This window comes from Haemaphysalis longicornis, unplaced genomic scaffold (genome assembly GCF_048455015.1).
Source record: "Haemaphysalis longicornis isolate Haplotype H1 unplaced genomic scaffold, Haemaphysalis longicornis Haplotype H1 scaffold_2, whole genome shotgun sequence".
Lineage (NCBI taxonomy): Eukaryota > Metazoa > Arthropoda > Arachnida > Ixodida > Ixodidae > Haemaphysalis > Haemaphysalis longicornis.
Genome location: NW_027526295.1, coordinates 146061201 through 146080211, shown reverse-complemented (window position 1 = coordinate 146080211; position 19011 = coordinate 146061201). Strand labels below are relative to the sequence as shown.

At 47.4% G+C, this 19011-nt stretch overlaps 1 protein-coding gene across 1 annotated transcript; it reads right to left on the bottom strand.

Annotated features, from left to right (window-relative positions):
- Positions 1-639: 639 nt before the first annotated feature.
- On the bottom strand, positions 640-2285 carry LOC144168341 (uncharacterized). Its single transcript, XM_077697347.1, has 2 exons — positions 2250-2285; positions 640-1261 (listed from the first exon to the last, which is right to left on the bottom strand). Exons 1-2 carry the CDS (start codon positions 2283-2285, stop codon positions 716-718), a joined length of 582 nt encoding a protein of 193 aa, XP_077553473.1. The 3' UTR covers positions 640-715.
- Between the last annotated feature and the right edge of the window lie 16726 nt (positions 2286-19011).

The window sequence follows — 19011 nt, the reverse complement described above, 5'->3', positions numbered from 1 at the left end:
CAGTATCCATGAGCTCTTACAGCTGAACACATAACAGCACAAAAGGTAGACGAAGATTTGAAAAAAACATAAGACAGAATGGCGCTTGTATTTTCCTGTGTCTGAGGGAGACCCTGGCTCCCCCTACACCAACGATGGACGCTGATGCCGCCATGTTTTTTCTGACACGACATCGCGTGCGTTCGGGACGTCAATCCTCCAAAAAGGATCATGGGCCTGCAATGTCCTTTTCACAGGAGTGGGGCGTGAAGAGGCGTGTGCTAAAGGTTGGGGAAGGTTAATCCTCAGCCGTCGCCTAGTTTTATATTGCATTCATTGATGAACTCATTTGGGAAGGAACGATCCTTTATTTTTTTTGTGTCGCTGATCTCCCATCTCAGGCTGTATGTTTTAGCGTTGTGTATTAGGGCGCTGGCACACTTCCGGCTATAAGGAATGGGGACTCGTATACTAATTTGTAGTAGTATTTGATGTCTGAACAAAAAATATATATAGAGAAAAAAAACCTTATTCTGAAACCTGTATCCAAAGGACTGCTCGGCTTCTTGGTTTGGATACAGAGACTCGTCTATAATCCTCGCCTGTTTATAACAAAGGAAATGTCGCATCACTCGCGCAGTTTGTTTATTTGCCTGCAAACAGATAATTAGGCCTGTGATCAACACCAGCGATTCCACTTACATCGATTTGTTCTTTTCGCTTGTGGCAAAGGCTGTTAACGCCGGCGATAACCGTACGGACGGGCGGCGAATCCGTTGTATCCGCCGGGCACGGCGTAGCCTGAAGGGGTGAAGCCGCCAGCTGCAAATACCGAGGGGCCGTAACCATTGGCGTAACCACCGAGGCCTGGGCCTCCCGCGAAGCCCCCATAGCCGCCGTACGGAATGGAGCCGTAGTTGCCACCAGCACGGCCAAACGCGCCGTGTCCATATCTTCCGTTGCCGGCGTAGCCGTTGTAAGGCGTGGTAGCTCCGGCGCCATATGGGAGGGGTCGCCCCGACGGCACGGGAGGGACAACCGGCGCCGCGTTGAAGACGACGTCAGCACTGGCGCCAGGCGCCGTGCCCGGCTCATTGGTGTCCACGGTGGCCCGGAACCCGTTGGCGTCGGCCACGTAGTTCACCCGGCGATAGAGGCCGTTCACGTCCGTGTAGCCGTACGAGCCGGTCTTGGCGTTGTTGGCGTCGCCCTGCTCGCTGTGGAACTGGCGGTTGCCCAACTCGTCCACCGTGTCGTAGCCGAAGTTGTACGGCTCGGGTGGCTGAAAGAAAAACGGTACGCGTGTTTTTCCAAGGGGATAGAAACAAACAGCGAGAATGGCACAGGTGGATAGGTTGAAAAAACCTTCTCGCATTTGTACTACCACAGGGTGGTGGGAGGAGAAGAAGGGATGCCTTTAATGGTGAAGAGAAGTCAGCCTGGCAGCGAGCCTGGTTTGCCACTCTATGTGAACATGTGAGGGGTGAAGATGAGCGAAGGAAGCGAACACACAAAACTCACACAAACACTAACAAACGCAAATAAGCTCACAGAATACGACAAACGCAGAAACACACACACAGCACACGCACAATAGTAAAGTTAAAGCAAACGTTCACAGAGTTTCGTTCAGGCCGGAGTTGATTAAAACGGGATGTATGGATACACGGCACGTTTTATTGATTGAATGATCGATGCATAATTAGTAGGGGCGGGGGAAACATGTGAGCATTTAAACATGCTCTTAGTTAATAATACGTAAGCGATCACCAAAACTGGCAATGTGAGTCTGTGGCGCATCCAACAAGCGTCGAGGTGAACGGACACATATGATAATGCCTTTGCGCTAATGAGCACCTTTTTTGTCGACAGTTTTTTAAGCCGCTAAGAGCATGCCAGCTGCACGGCCTCGGATGACACCTGCTTGCTCAGAGTACACAGTAACACTATTAAGGCTAGATATTCGCTGTTCTATACCTCATTGACTGGTTTTCTTGAGTGCTCGCTTTAAAGGCGCCCAGGTTTATAGGGGATATTTTAGTATTCGCTAGTCAGGGTGGTGGTACTTTATCTTACATACGAACGCTGTTGCAACATTTGTTATTTTAAGGAAACCATCTTCATGGTAGTCCCAGGGTAGAGGGAAAGGTGCGAGGGTAAAGACGTTGTTACGCCACGTACAGAGGCATAATCAGCGTACGACCCATATGGGCTTCCAGGAGCTAGGCCGGTGTACCCGGCGTAGCCCGAGTAGCCAAACCCTCGCAGACCAGGCTGGCCAGCGTGATGGTGGTGGTCGAGGGCATAGGTTGTCGCAACCAGGCACCCGAGAAGCAGTTGAACCTGTAAATGAGGAAATATTTAAACGTGAACAGGTGCTTGCCTTCTGGGTAAAAGCAAAATGAAATTCGGGATTTGCAAAATACTGTCTGTGATTCTGAGCAACAGAACGGCTAGGGCTGTAGTATACGAGCTAGAAGGCAACAACTAACCCATAGTTGTCATGCTATTTTTCCGCGAAGGGGCAAATACAAAAATGTACGGCCACAAACGAACCTTAATGTGTCATTATCGAAAAACTAAATTGTAGTAGATGTGATAAATTCACAGCAAAGACGAGGAAGGGGAAAATGGCTTGCACGTGTTCACGAGATAAGACTGCATGCCAATCTACCACCGTGAACCAACTCGGAGATAATGAGCTTTTAGTGTAACTTGGATTCAAGGAGAACTGATGATGTCTGGTTGAAATTTATGACACCATCCAATGCGTCCATTCTTCTTGAATACCTGCCAAATTTTTACCGCTCAATGGCGTAGCTTGAGTCTACTGCCACATGCCTTGGGAATTTTCGCCAAAGGCTAGAGTAATTTGATCCTGCTTCTTCATTTCTATATCTGTGTTTGGACGCAGTATAAATAAAAATAGCCTTTTTGGAAAGAACTGGAGTTTTTCCATGTTTCCTTATAGCTCGAATTGGAACGGTATTGCTCCCTGGTCCGGTCAACGTAGGGGGCTGCTTACCCGTGGGCTTCTGTGTTTGCAAAGACACACGTGAAAGGTGTAGGCTGGACTCTTCGAACCAGACTTCAGTCAACCGATTCATATTTGTTCTCTGCCTTTTATTCAAACTAGTAAACGCAAGATTACTGTCCTTCCTGACACTGGCAGTCAACACGGAATGATTAGACTTTTCATTCACGGAGTGAAAGTTCACGAAAAACGTAATTACCCATTATAAAGTTTTCTGCATCGCGAGTACCCTTTCACGCGTAACTTCTCTGCTAACTTGTCGCCATATTATTGTGCTTCCCGTCAAAGTTGGCCTTGTGAGAGTTAACAAACAATATTGTTTATAATATGCATTGTTGCCCCCTACTGCGCTGATTTATCTTGGATGATGTTATGTAATCTTGTTGCCACGTACGCCACTCTACGCTGGCAAGTGTGATGAAAAAAAAAACAGAAGAAATCCTTACCTTTGCACACATTTTCGCTGTTCTGGGCGCCTGTAACATCCACGTAAGCCTGAGTAATCCGGCGATGTTTATCCGCAGAGCTGTGGGGAGAGGAAGGTTTTGCGTCTATCCGTACCTCCGACAGCGCACTTTTATATCCGCTGCCACTACGACACAGGTGCCGCTGTCAACCCCTTGCGGATGCAAGAAAAAAAAAAAACTCCCTTTCTTTTTTTGCTTCCCTCTTTTCACTTTACTTTTGAGAACAGACCTCCCCGAGCACGAAGGAGCGCAAGGCCAGTGTTAGTTGAGCGTCAAGCACGGTTGCCTAAATCTCTAGCCTCTGTGAAGAAACTGCGGAGGCAACAATCGCGGAGAATGTCACACTTCCACCATTTTCATTACGTCAGGGCCGAAACCTTAATTCACTTAATGTCTCTTTCACGAACGTTATGTTGTTTTCCGGCCGCCCTTGCGGTTTACGCACATCGCTCACGCTTTGCACGTCGCGTTGGCGCCTGCAGAATTTTCAATCGCCTAAAAGATGTGGAATAATCCCGAGCCGGCTTGTATCTGACGTGTCTGTTCACCCTCTTCTGGAAGATAATATTCGTCTTCAAACAACGGGATTAGTTCAATACAGACGGGCACTCGGCCGCACTAAAGGAGTTAGTATGCGTGATGCCATCAGCATTGAACAAATCCGCAGGCTTTTCCATACTTTTCCCAATTTGGTGCTCAACCTGTGTGCATTTTTGTTCCTTCAGGCTAAATTGATTGAAATTTGTGGAGAGGTAGAAGATATTTAGAATTAGAGTTGTTCCTTAACATGCGCAGGATTACCTTAATTGAATTTTAAGCCTGGTATTCCTGTAGAAATTAAGCACGGCTGTCAGAGGACTACTCTTGTTAAATGACGTGGGCGAGTATGAACCATGAAGGGCTTGTTAAAAGCTGCGCAGATAAAAAGCTGTAACTACGAAACGAATTTGTGAAGACACCATAACTTGGTCTACACATATGAAAGAAAAGAAAAACTTCAGAAAAAACAGCATAATTATAATGCCGGAGGGCGAAAATAAAACATTTGTTCCACGGACATGGACACGGAAAAAGTTTAGTTTTTGTTCGCTTGGAGTTGTTGTGCAGGATGCACATAGTACGAGTGGCTTTTCCCGAGACATCTCGGTCACCCCAAAACAAAACCACAGCCAAAACAGAATTTATGACACTTCACCTGCTTCTGTATTCAGGAAACTCGAGAACGTATTTTCATTCATTGGAGCATTCTAGCGATAAACGCCAACTTGAACGATTGTAAACGTCACCTACACTCAAGAGAAGAAGTAAACACTAGAGGAGCAAGAAACAGAGCACTACTGAAAAAAAGAGTGCATGTTATTCAAGGCATGAATTTCTGCGCCTTTCAAAATAATGAAAATTCTCAAATTATTGTGGTACCATGGTTTGCTGTCATAACAGCTGTATTTTGCCTCGTAACAAAGAGGCAGCTAAAAATTTCAAATTGATGTCGCGCACGCACGGTTGAACGAGTGTGCGCACTTATTAGATTCGTACCAAGTGTTGACTCTGTGCAGTCAAAGCTCCCGTTCCCTTCCGCATGTCAAACTTGTCGCTTTTTGCATCCGGGAGGTTCGGAACATTTTGGCATCTAGACGCTGCTCGTGCAGACACACTCTTACCAAGCGAAAAGTATATGCATTTGACGTTCGGGTGGAATGCTCACCGTTGTGGTTCGCGGCCGTGCGAAGTAACCTTCACTGAGCTGCGCTGCCGGATTCCGAGGCGGAGTTTATTTCTCTTTAGATCTGGGCTTGCAGGAAAAAAAATGCTAGTCCTTGCGGGGAAAATCTGAACCACGGGGACTCGAACCCCGGCAGTTGGTGTGAAAACCCGCAATTCTACCCTTATGGGGCATAGAGGCGGAACAGCACCCCTATACCCTATAGGGGACTGCGCCTCTAAGCCCTATAGGGGATAGAGGCCGTGCACAACGACTGCGCCTCAAGGCACGGGAATTCCCAAAAAACATCCATCCCTACATCAACACACAAAATAGGAAAGCCAGGGTCACTTTCATGCAAAGAAAAATCGAATGCCTCCACATTACGGTGTACGCCGACACAGCCAAGTATGATGAAGAAACAGCGGCATTGGTGGTGACCACCCATGAAGGGGCCACCCTCGACTGCATCACCATGCGCCCCACCGCGTCAACCACAAATAATGCAGAGACCGGAGCCCTCATTCTGGCCATTCCCTGGGGAGAACGAAACGGCCACGGTGTTCAACATACGCAGCGATTTGCAATAGGAGTGTGAATGTTTGCGGCAAGAAGGATACCACTTGCCATATAAAAGGTACTTCTGGAATGCCTAGAGAAAGTCTATAACCTTACGTAGACCCCCGGACACGAGGGACTACCGTGTAACGAGGCGGCGAACAAGCGAGCTTGCGACTTAGCTCCCCACCACCCTGCGACCCACGCCCTACGATATCCTGGCAGCAGTATACTTACGGTGAACACCTCCAAAACGCCAGAAAAAGGGTGCTACATTTCTAACCTCACGTAGGAAGCTTAGGACAATGGAATCCCAGCTTCCACAGAAAATACAAACGACCCCATTCACTCACAAATCTCGATGGGCCAAGATTTACGGCGAGTGGCAACCCGACTAAACAGAACACTCCACGCCATATGGACAGACCTCAACCCTGTTTCACGCAATGTGGGTCTGCCCACACCCCTGGGCAGGGGCCGAACATCAAAAGGACCCAACAGCCTCTTCACAATATTCATGTGAGGCCGCCGGTGCCAGCCCTGAGTAAAATGATTTAACCAGCCCGGCGAAGACGGGAGTAGAAGCCACTGGAGCCTTAGCTGGACAGAAGGTTCTAACTGTGATTCTCTCACACTTCTCGCCCCCTCCCCCTTCTCTCACATTTCCTTCGATACAGTTTATTCAATTAGTCAGTAGACGGTCAGGTTTGCCAAACAGGTCCCGTTCCTGTCGGATTTTTCGATCGTGTATGCCCCATTTCAGAAGGCCCCATCGTCACTAGCACCAATCACTGTGCTCGAAAAAGAAAAGGACAACATGGCTGCCAAGCGCAAGGGGGTTTCTTTCGAGGGAGTTTCATCAGAAATTTCTGAAAAACCGGGAGTCACAGGAAAGGCACCGCCTTCACGGCAATATGCCTCACCAGTTCGACGGCAGGCACAGCTCGGGAACAACATGGAATCACAGAGCGGGGTTGACAATGTGTTCCCGTCCTCATCCGGCGAGGCTTCCACCATCCCCGCAGATTCCAGCAGCCGACCAACCTCAAGCGTCAAAAGTGTGTCTCCAGTGGACACGCTAAGCGCCGTTGAATCCTGTAGCTGGAACTTTGGAGGTGATTCGAGAGCGAGCATCGAAACAGCGGGCGACTGCGATTCGGACGTGTTTCTGCTTCTCGGCCATGGTACTGCAGCTCAGGGAAACGACCGAAACCGCCGATTATCATGGGGTCTTCCTGTCCTGATGCTGGGGGCGTTGTGCGTGTTCACTTTGGCGGGCGTAGTGGCCGTGGAATTGGCCCTAAAGCGGAACCTGTACGGAGGAGACGGAGCACCGCCTTTCCCCGATGGCGGAGTTGGTGTCACAGAGACCAAGGCTCACGTGGCTGCCAAGGGCATCCTTAGCGCACCCTCACCTGTGAGTTCCCTCATACAAAATAATTATTTGGACATACCGCAGTGCACGTCTGGGTGGTGAGGTTGTGCGTTTCTTATTCGCTCCCGTAGGGAATAAGAAAGCTGCGTCTGATATCCCGGCAGCCGTGAGAATTACCCCCCGGGAACGTAACATAGCGTACTCTACCCAAAATATTGTAAAATACTGAGCCTACCACAGCGTAGCCAAATCCAGACGAACTGCAACGAACCTAACCTTAGCCAGGCCAACTACACGGAGCACAACATACATTAAATCTAGTCCAACCAATTCTAGAAGTCTTGTGCGTTGATCACTTGATATCGTAATAATTAGAACAAACACAAGCATTAACAAAATTACAATGAGCGGAAACTTCAAAACCCGCAAAAGTTAGAAAATAAACACTTCCCTTCTTACGGACTCGAACCTGATATTTCTCGTTTCAGAACATGTGCTATACCACAGCGCCACAGAAGCAGCTGTACACGACTTTCGGGGGAATATTTGTCCCACAGAATATCCGGGTGCCATGCTTAGCAAATCAGAGGCGCCTGCCGTGACAAATTTCTGACGACGGTTGTCACGGTTGCCGTGGAAATAGACGCGTGGTGATTGACCAGTAATAGACTGCTGCAGTAGCGAATCGCACATTGGCCGAGTTGTGGCGAATTTTTGATAATGTGCTACGTTTTAGTACCAACGTGTAGATGGTATTCGTTGAAAGGTTTAGCGGGCGTTTTATTCCCTTCACAACACTGGCAAACGCCATGACAGTGCCAGATGTGCCTGCGCATGCGCTTTGCTCCCGCAGGTCGCCAGAAAAAAACACCAGCGTGCGTTGTCAGACGCGTTTCAACCCACGTCTCAGCGGTGGCGTCAACAAATACATTATTAGTCGCACTCCCATTACGTGGTGGCGCTCTGCTTGCCCCTGAGCCCTTCGCATCCCCGGAGAATAAAACCGCGGCTGAGAACGAAAGCGGCACGGCACGCCAACGTTGCCGTTTCCTGCGACCAGGGATACCGCCATAGGCACGCTCTATTGCGTGATTGACTGCAAGAACCAAATAGTGGTTTTGAAGAAATGTTTCACACCACGATGGTAGCGTAGCAGCTAGTGCGTGGAAGACCATCTCCGGAGTCGTGACGCGCCGTATTTGCGCTGCCCAGCCGGCACAAGCGGTGGCGAGTCGCAGGCGACCTTTGAAGAAATAACTTCAGTTTTGCTTCCGCGCGGCAAAATTTCCGATAACAATGTTTGTTTTTATCCTTGAGCAGGTGACAGATCCCGGAGTAGCAATCCGGTTTCACTTCCATACGCACGTGACTTGGTCAATCTCGACACAGTTGCAGGCATACTCACGCTCCGAAGATTTTGCCGCTCTACCTAGCCGTGCCACGCTTTCAACCGCGTCTGGCGAGAAAGAGAGCGTTGGGTGCTACACTCAGCAGTATTTGGGGTCGAGGTATAACTTCGCGTTCGGTTGAGCGCAGTTTGGAACATCGAACAGCTCAATTTACGTGATGGACTTCACCGGGAGCCAGCACGGACAAGTACTGCCATCTCGTGGAGCCCGACGTAACCAGTGCGGCGTCGCCTTAGCATTACTGACGTGTTTGGGCAAAGCAATGGCGGCGCACGCGCATGTTTGCCCGCATGCGCTCCACGCCAGTGAATGCCACCTATATTCGTTGGTACCATTGTTACTTTGCCGTTATTACTCTCGGGTAATATTTTGTAATTTTTGTACCTTTACGATGTACTTTAGAGGAGCCAGAAATCTCAAAAGATGTAAAAAACTGTTTTGAAGCTGGTGACCCCCTGGTCAGGATTTGATTTGTGCATGTTACTATTAGTGGTTCTGGGAAAACCTACTGTAAGCGATTGCATAAACCCCATTAATTCCTTTCAGTCACGAAAGCTAATGGCCTACGTCACTTTAAATGTCGTCTGTGAAAGGTTCGAAACCTCCATGTGTTGGTAAGTGGAACAAGAAATGGAGTGGTAGTGTGCATTGCTATGGTATAAATTGCTGAAGGCGCCCTCTTATCTTCTCGCGAGGCCGTCGTAGGTGCTTCTATTGGCAAAAATTAGCAAGATTTTCGGCTTGGTCTTTTTGGGATGTAGGAGTTTGTGTTCAGGCTGTATCATTTTCTGAGAACCAGCCAATTGGTTATTAAAAAAATGGTTACAAGTTTGTAAAAAATCCAGCTAAAGTCACGAGAACGCGAGTGACTTCCCACTGGGGTGTTATAGCTGAATGTGAAGCCTGGAAAAAAATGTGGTTCTTCCTTCATTCAACGGAATCGGTAAAACACGAAAGTGAAAGTGCCTTCACAAAAGCATTTGTATGTTTATTGTGCATCGATGTGAACTTGAACATCGCTCTTTATATTTCCTTGGTATGGAACCAGTAGGCGCATCAACATCACACACTGTAATACACGCGCCGGCACATTGCCTAAGCCCAATTGAAACCCCAGGCGCTCGCAAACTGTGCGAACAAAGCCGAACGGGTTGTCACGAATCGTTTTGTGAAGTCACGGTCCGCTACAGCGAAATGAGCATGCTTTGCCGGTCGGCAGCACTTTTGTGGGTGTGCTTGGTGAGCGAAGTCCTGCTGGCGGCCGCTTCGACCAAGGTGCGACCACATTGGTCGTTCTCCGTGGCGTGTACGCCAGGCGCTTGCGTTGCGACGAACTCAGCTTGTGGAACGCGGCGGTAGCGTTGCACAAGCTGAGCGGCGTTCCACATAAACGGAGGACATATAAACACAACCGCTTTAGCACTGTCCTATCGAGGCGCCAACTATCGGCGCTCATTGGCGGCATGACGCGATACTTCCCTTCGCCTCTCCTAGACGGCAGCACCAGCTGGATGGAGAAATTAGAGGGAGGAACATAAGCCGCGTTCGCGCAGCCATCCGGGCATGACTTTATGGCTCAGTTGGCAGAGCGTTTCACACCTCCTGTTGCGGCCAGACTTATCCTGGGCTCGACTCCTAGCCCCGCCGCGCCAATTGAACTTTTTCTGGAGACGTCTTTTTTGTGACGGATATGACGTCGGTGAGGTTTGTGTATCCCGAAATAAGAGTGCCGTCAATTACTCGTCAAGGAGACCTGCACGTTTCCCTAAGCCTAGAACGACCAAACGTCCGATATGTTGAACGGTACTCTGCTTTATCGGGACAGTCAAATTAGGATCAGAGACAGCGAGAATGTTTTTATGAAGCGTTCGAAATATCCCAGAAAATGTGTTAATAATTATTCTTCATATTGAAGTAATCTCTACGACTGATGTTCACACTAAACTTTTTTACACCCTTTTGGGCCGAAAAGGATGTAAAAATCTTGTCCCATGGCTAACACCCTTAAAAGGTGTTTTGGCAAAAAAAGGGTGTATGGATAAAAAAAGGGTGATGAGCTCAACACCTTTAAAAAAGGGTGTTGAGGATGCTCAACACCCTAAAAAAAGGGTGTGGAGTCTCACACCCTTTTTTTGAGGTGATGGCATGCGCAGAGGCAATGTCAAACGGCGGAGCGCGCAGCATTCAACACAAACAGCCAATACGTACAAGTTACAGTTGGAACACGGGATGCAAGCGGTACAGGGAGTGCATACTTACTTAGCAATACATGTGCTGTTCTTGCTTTTATACCCAGCAGAGGAAAGCCCCCAGATGGAGTCGGTGGGCTTGTCGCAAAAAACTGATATTTTAGCGCTAATTTTGGAAGTATGGATTTTACTACGAGAATATACAAATCAACACGTGGATTTGCAAAAACTTTTTAATTACGCGGTAGTTTTTCTGATCCGTAACTTAAAGAATTTTATTAAATATCATACAAATCTTCCCTGCCACCTCAACACCCTTCAAAAAGGGTGTTCATTATTTAAACACCCTTTTTCCCAGCAGGGTGTAAAGCTACAAATTAGGGTGTTCAAAACTAAGAAACAGGGCGTAAAGAAAAAAAGGGTGTGAGAAAAGACCGCCAACGAAGAAAAAAGGTGGAGAGACCTCCAATTTTGGAGGCATTTTGTACCTGTTTACACGGGTGGACTGAACATTCTCTACAAGCGGGCGGGGGGGGGGGGGTTGTGCCTCACGATTTTTACAGCAATATGAATTGGCATAATTTATTACCAGTGAAGCTCTTTAAGCTTCAGGAGGTAGTTTCGGCAACATTAGCAAAAACATACAAAGAAAAAACTGGGGCGCCTGTAAAGGGTGCACCACCGCAGATAGGGTATTATGACAGTGAAGTCGGATTTCGAGCTTGTTAGAGTGTGAGCACAAGGGGCGTATGCGTATCCGCACCTCTTACTGTACCATTTCAAAGGTACTAGTCTTTTTTGGATTCTAAAAGGTAAAAAAATTCGGGCAGCTTGCAATAGTGGTGCAAGACTGGAGAAACAGCAACGCTGGGGGCCGACCTACCTTGTTTCCCTCTTGGATCTCCTGGAAATGGGGAGGGGGGGGGGGGGAGGCGGGCACACTGGAACAGCCTTGTAAAATCCGGTTAAATTAGGCCTCATCCCTGAACGGTCATCCTGGCTTAGCAAGAACATTGTAAACCTTAGCAAACATAACAAAACCTAGCAACACCGGAAGAAACTAGGTCGACCTCCAGCTCCGCTGTTCTTTTTTTGCAACTGAACACCTATTTCCCACCGTTTCAACAACCTACAGAAAGCCAAGCGTGTTGCAGTTCGTAAACATCCTTTTCGCCACACGACTACAGTCTTCTTAATTTTGAAGGTACAAATTGGTGTTTCACGTGCCAAAGCTAAACTTGGGGCATGAGGTGCACCCAATAAGGAAACGAGCGATCATTGCATAAGAGCAATTATTTTTTTTTTGTTGCGTTTGGAAATTTCTTGCGAGTAGAGGAGTATATGAGGGGATGTCTTCTTCTTTACAGTGCTATTATGCATCCGAACATGGCCTTATTCAATGAACAGCTGAACACCTTTTCCACACCCTTTCAACACCGTAAGAAAAACCAAGGGTGTTGAAGTTGATCAACACCCTTATTTTCAAACAAAAAGGGCGTAGAGCTAGAAAAAGGGTGTTGAGACTCAAGAAAAAGGGTGTAAAGGCCTCCCAACACCCTTTTTCCACCTATGCTACGCCCTTTTTGACTAAAAGGGTGTAAAAAATTTTAGTGCGTTGCAGAGAACTCTGTTTCTCCGATAATGGCCTTCTTTAAATATGTCCCTCTGATTGTAGATCTAATAAAGTACCTTAAAACTTAAAAAAAAACTATAGCGAAAGTCTAGATCTTAATCAATTTGATGCTTTTGAGCGGCATATTGTCTTTCTTATACAGCCTATACAGATTGTAGTGCAGATGCGATAAGGAGGCCTAGCGGTACATAGTAGCAATGTACAGCGGGAATTAGTAACGTTAAACGCATAAACAAGACCCAAATTGCCTTCCTAACTGTTAGAACTGCTAAGTGCCCCGTGGAGGAGGATCGTTAAGAGAATGTGTACATGAAAAGCCCACTCCAGCATGACCCTAATGGGTAGTCTTGTCCCACTCCCTCTTACTAGGGTATTTCTGGGTGGACAGATGTTTAAGGTGTTTCCCAAAGAACTGTTCGGCTGCAAACTTATGATTTACAGTGCAGACATGTACTTTGGAAAGAAGCCATGTCAGAGCACTCCAATGTCGCCGAACTTTAAGATGATGTCGCTGTCCGACATGACTATCAAAGCAACTCCTGAAGCGGGCCCGATTGAGGTATTCTGTCTCTTTTTGCGCACCCATTGCTTCTCGCACTGTCGGCGGCGGCGAAGTGCCAAAGTATTCAACTTCTGAAAATCGTAAACGTCTACGTGTAGAAACATGCTTCATTTCCCCGCCTATTCTAATAATAACAAATTTGAAATAGAAGGGCAGGCAACTCTAATCCCCGCTTCAAATTTCGTATGAAAAAGTCTGTTTTTTTTCTCATGAAAAGCTGATAATCGTTGAAGTGGCGGCGATTGTCCTGGGATTAAAAATATCCCTGAACGCTTCATGAACGTGGCGGTCGCAATACTGCACCTGCTTGCAAGCCACTTTTGTAATGTCTCTCTCTCTCCACAGGCCAATGACACCTCGGAAGAAGCCATGGGCTCCCATTCGACAGCTTCTCCCCGAATGAGGACAAGGAATTCCCGGAACAAGCGCAGTACTACTCACACTGGCGCTGCAACCAAGCAACCCTTCGTGGAAGGTTCTACCAGCTTCGACGTCACCGAACAGGCTGAAATGACACACCGGATAAAAAATGACTCCCGAGGGCGATTTTCGAGCAGACTGACGACGGTAAAACACTTCCGCTCGTTCCGTGCACCAAGAGGCAAATCAGACAAGATCGGAAGTGCGAACATGAATTACCACGTACCCTTGGCGCACAGGAGAATCGCTCGACCGGGCCTACGATTCGTGAGTATTTTAATGCGTAAGCATCTTTGTCGATTACCCCCCAGCCCCAACAGTGTAATGCCCTTCATTCGCACAAATGTACATGGCGAATTTAACACGGGTAATTGTTTTAATTGCGGTAATATAGATTTATTTACAGACCGCCGTGACGAGAGAAATACAAGAACTCGAAAACACCAAACAAAGCGCGATAAACAGAAAAAGAGCGCAGCGTGCAGCAGCCTACAAATGGAATAATATGCCTAACTGGCGAAGTTAGCATAGCCATAGTTTTAATAAAGCAAAATGGAGGTAATTTGTTGAAGGATACTAGTAAAAAAACCCAAAATAAGAGAATGTAAAAATTTACCAAAATGATCTAATAGAATGAAATGACCTGTAATGTCGAACGCCCAGACAACGCAAAAGGCAAAAACAAATAAAACTTTGATAAACGCGAACCAAAAAACAAAAACAATCTGAAGACGAGCCATGCGTGTAACGCCCTGAATCTGCCCAAAAATGCACAATCTATGCAACTAACTCTTGGTACAGTTAGAATAGTGTAATTATAGATACAGGGGCGAACAAAAAAAAATCGACGCAGCTTTCACTAGTGGTGCAAGAATGGAGAAACAGCAGAGCTTGCGGCCTCTCTCTCCCTTCGTCGGAGACTAGGATGTGGCATTATCATCACCAGCAGCAGCGCACTAGGTCCACTGCAGGACGAAGGCCTCTTCCATCGACCTCCCACCGCTTCTGTCCCGCGCTACTTGAGTCCATTCTTTACCTCGCAATTTCCTTATTTCGTCCCTTCATTCAGTAATTGGCCTTCCTCTTTATCCAGACCCGTCTCTCAGAGTAGTTAGAACCGGCTGCAACCGGCAGCACAAACTCAGCGCCGGGTGCAAGAGCTTGCGTCTGATCGCCACTGGAGCCGTGAGCGTACGTGCACTGCTAGGAGAAAATCACGCCGCAGATCCCGCCATTAACGCTGGCAGAGAGCCCCCCACTTCTTCGTTAGTTGGCCCGGTGGTTGTCTCCACGTGTGCATTGTGAAGGCATGGCTCGACAGATTCGTCGTCATCCTCTTCGGCGTGGCGGACCCGTGGCGCGTAGGTCGCCGCGATGCACGCGCTCACGTGCGCTCGAGCTCTTCATGTGACGTAAGCCAACCCGCATACCGGGACGACTCCGGGTGGTCACCGCGAGGCACGTGCTCACGTGCGTTCGGGGTCCTCTGTCTTCGACGGATGGGTTTGTGTCGGCCCAAGCAGCTCTGCTGTTAAACGCTCAAAATGAAGGGAACTGGACTAGGAATTCTTGCCGTTTAGTAGACAATTGGAATATCTAAATTTTTGCACTTGTAGACGAAGTCCAACTTTCGCGACCGGTATCATCACTTCCACGATTAATTTTTCAGTGTTCTGCAGGGTTGTAGAAAACAGTTAATACCCAAGGTAATACTCTGTGTTCAATTACCCCTTTATGGACAGTTGTACATGACCCTGGCAAGAATAAAGCCATAATACGTTACTAAGTAGGTAGCTTCCCTTGATTAATATTTACACAAATCTTTAAAGGCTCCTTCGGGGTTATTGTGCGACGTGCGTATTCAAGCTACTAGCTTAATGTATGTAAATTTTATGTGCCTTCATTAGCTTTACAGGTTTACTACGTTCGAAAAGCAGTACCCAATGTCTGAACAAGCTGGCAATGTTTACTAGACTGGAACGCGTTAAAGCTGCAAAGATACGGGCAGCTTTAACTTGAAAATGATGGCGGCGAGCAGGGTGGCAGCAGTTTGCAAAGCGAGAGCTACAAAATAAAATGAAGTAACCGCTGTATTGGGTAGAGGTATGTATAGACCTTGGTGCAGGAGTGATGCAACGTATAGAATCAGGGAACCGAAATTGATCTCAGAGGCGTACTACAATAGCTGATTTAGACGAGGAAGTGGAAAGTGTCTCACGCGTTTGATATTTCCGCGGACTGCATGCCTTGTTGATTTGATCACACCTCTGGGTGCTTTTAAGCCGCCAGTGTGATTTTTTTTGTGGTCAAAGAAATCCCCAATCCACCCGTAACAGGGATATTTTTATTGTTCCGCTTGTTCCATGCACAATACCGGGTGATCGACTTGTTAACAGTCAGGATGCAATTATGATTGTTTTGCAGGAATACATTTACAAAATGCGAGACGTAAGCATTATTGATTCTTGCTGACATTTAGCTGTAAGCATTAATGTAATGCAATGCGTAATACGGACCAATTAAAATAATAGCACGCATTTGAAAAAGAAGACAGTCGAGATAACGTAAGCATATTTATTACGAGCGAGAGCTGAAGTCAAGTAAGCACAGCAGAGAAATAAGAATTGGCCATGTCCGCATCTCCACATTGTTTTCGCCGACTCCACCAGCCATGGCGGTGCCTGGCGTGCGCATCCGCATTTACGTGATCGACTCGTATCGGAAGTTAGGGTTTAAAGTCACACGTCACAGCCTCGACCCTAATGACTCCACTTCTGCGGTCGAGCCACTTGTACTTCAAGCGAGTTCCACTGCAGGAATGGTAGAGTGTACCTATTCAAGAAAGGGCAGCATTGAGATTGACCACTACCGTTCCCTTTCGCCGTTTACTTCCAGTTATGAAGCAGTTATTCTATCTTCCCTCCCGCAACGATGTGGCGTCACAAAACAGACCAGACAGCATCGTCCTGGCGAAACTGCCCTGGTGCGGCACCGTTTCTGCCTTCTGAAGTTAAAACTTCGAAATCCAAACTAAAGTCTCTCCAAAGATCGCGTTAAGTTCATACCGTGTGTTCAAGGGTGCTGCTGATTTTGCTCAGTTTCAGGAGACAGCACTCCCTTTGTACACTGCGCAGGCAGAACGTGCATGCCGTGCTCCGGTGTTCAGTGTCTGTCTTAAGCCACGATTTGAGGCGTACTACCGGCCCGAGGAGGGAACCTGTGCACTGGCCAACCAAAACGCTGGCCTGATGGAAGGCACGACCTTCGCGGCTACTGCCTTAGCTGGCACTCTCTCACTCTGCAACAGGAGCCCAAATCGCTTCGCATCTCTGGAGACCTGCCGCCGAAGTTGCCTTGAAGGTCCCGAGCCGGCGCAGAGATGCTTCGACAAGCCCCTTTTCGCCGGCTGCTCGAGGTATCGGTGTTACTCCGCCCTTTTGTCCGAGGTCATTGGAACTCTAGGATTTCTTTACTCGTGAACTTAGTCATATTTACGATAGCTTATGATGAAATGACAGTTCGAACAAATTGCAGAGTAAATGCACTGTTTGGAACTTGGGCAAGCTTTTCTACCAAATAGCCAGGGTATGAACGAACCACAGGAGAACGCAGAGGAGGTATGCGGGTGAATATGTAAACAGGTTCTCACTAGAACGTTTAATGTACATCCCTAGTCCACGTCCAAACACCTAGTCCACGATCCCATTAGGATCGTGGACTAGGTGTTTGCAATGGAGGAACAATGCTGTCCGGTTTATAGAAGTACGGTGCAGCCAAAGGCTTCTTTTCTACGACATCGAACTTGGTATTTCCGTTTTCTGAGACAATTTCAAAACCATCGCAGCACTAATAAAGCAGACTTATTACGTCTCTTAATAATCCAAGAAATCGTTGAGCGTGTTGCAATGAGCCCATGTGCTATGCAACATGCACGCAAAGTTTCAAGATGAGACAAGATAAAAGAATTAAAATGAACAAAACGTAATTCGCAGTGAGTAATAGACAAGGTGCCGGAGGTTGATATAAGGCTAAGGAAATCGTGGTATTAACCGCAGGGAGAGTAGCTATCTTAGCCAAACTGTATCACGGCCTTACCACGATAATCACGGAGTACACTGTTGCTGTAGGGGGAAAAGAGCTGGAAGCGAAACTGGTAAGCTATCACAGAACGCGAAAACAGTTGTTGTTGTTTAAACCCAGAATATGAAAGTGTCAACAACTGTGGAGAAACCCGAATTGGCAGAGCTCCCGAAATTGAATAGCAGGAGCAGGGTTAAGGATATACGTACTAATGACCCTACAGATATTTCTGAACGCAAAAAAAAAAAAAAAAAACAAATTCTAGGACGCCTAAGCACTTGTGGGTTGTGAGAGAGGCGAGGCAGTAGCGGAGGCGTACAAACGACTCTTATAAATATACACAACGAATGTACAAACATGATATGTATTACTTCATAACGATGGGATGTTACCTATCAGGATAGGCGCCCCACAAGGATGAATGTGGCAGAAATTACGTAGTATCCTATAAAGGGGCATTTCGAAAGCTTGGTTTACTGATACTCCGAGAACTGTACTAACGTTAAAAAATTTGTACCAATTGAACGTAGGTCGAGATAGGTATGCTCAAAGCGTCCACTTCGGATTGATGCAAGAAAATACTTCAAACTATGGACAAATATCGGCAAATAGGCACTGACACGTTGTTAGCGTTTATCTAAATCACGAGAAAGAAATCAGGAGTAGAAATTGTGTGGAAAGGGGCATTCGGCAAGCACTACTGAATATAGAATTGTGGGATACCGCTGTCACTAAAAAGAACCAATGCGCGCTGCCGGCAATGATGAAAGCGGCAAAAATTAGTACCGGTTCCTCCCAGGGTCAAATCTACTAGTACAGCGGAGCTGTGGTTTTCTTGTGTCGGTTCGAACGTAAACCGCCGCTAGACCGAGAACGGCAGCGCCGTCGGTGCGCAAATTCCATGGTTCGCGCGAAAGAATCGGCAGCTAAACCTCAGCGGCGGGAGGCTCACTCCCCTCTCCCTTCTATAGCGGGAGGGAGAAGAACCCGCCCCAGCGAGACCACTGCACCCTCTATCGGTGGGCGTGAGAACCGCCGCTGAGGCGATTCCCACACTCACCGATAGTGGCCGCTAGCGGATCTGGGGACCCGCTTCTGCGTGACGCACGAGCCACAGAAGACGGGCGAAAATGCTCTGCCTAAAAGAGCTTCACTGTTAAAACGTCCCACATTATTGAACACCTAGCAAAAAAGTGAGTCCAATGAGCAATGAAAAGGAGGATCACATTAGCGACGCCAGGCATAGGAACCGGGTATATTGGAGAAAAAAAAAACGGGTTGAAGACATCGTAGCTCGAATTAATGGAAAGGGGTTTGACGGTCCGCCCCGCACACGATGGCCCGCTCACATGAACCGGAGCATCAGCATCAGACAGGCTTTAAGCTAAGAGGCAATTGTATTTTCCTACTAATATTTCTTCCGTTTTATGCGCGTTCAGCGGGGAAAACTGTGCGCCAAAAGTAACCACAGGATGAGCGAAAAATACGTCACAAGCTATCAATATCGACTACACGTTTATTTACAACGACATTCAGTATATGGTAGTGCTCCTGGCACAATAAGAATAGTTCAAGCAAAGCATGCGCAAACAAAATTGCGCAT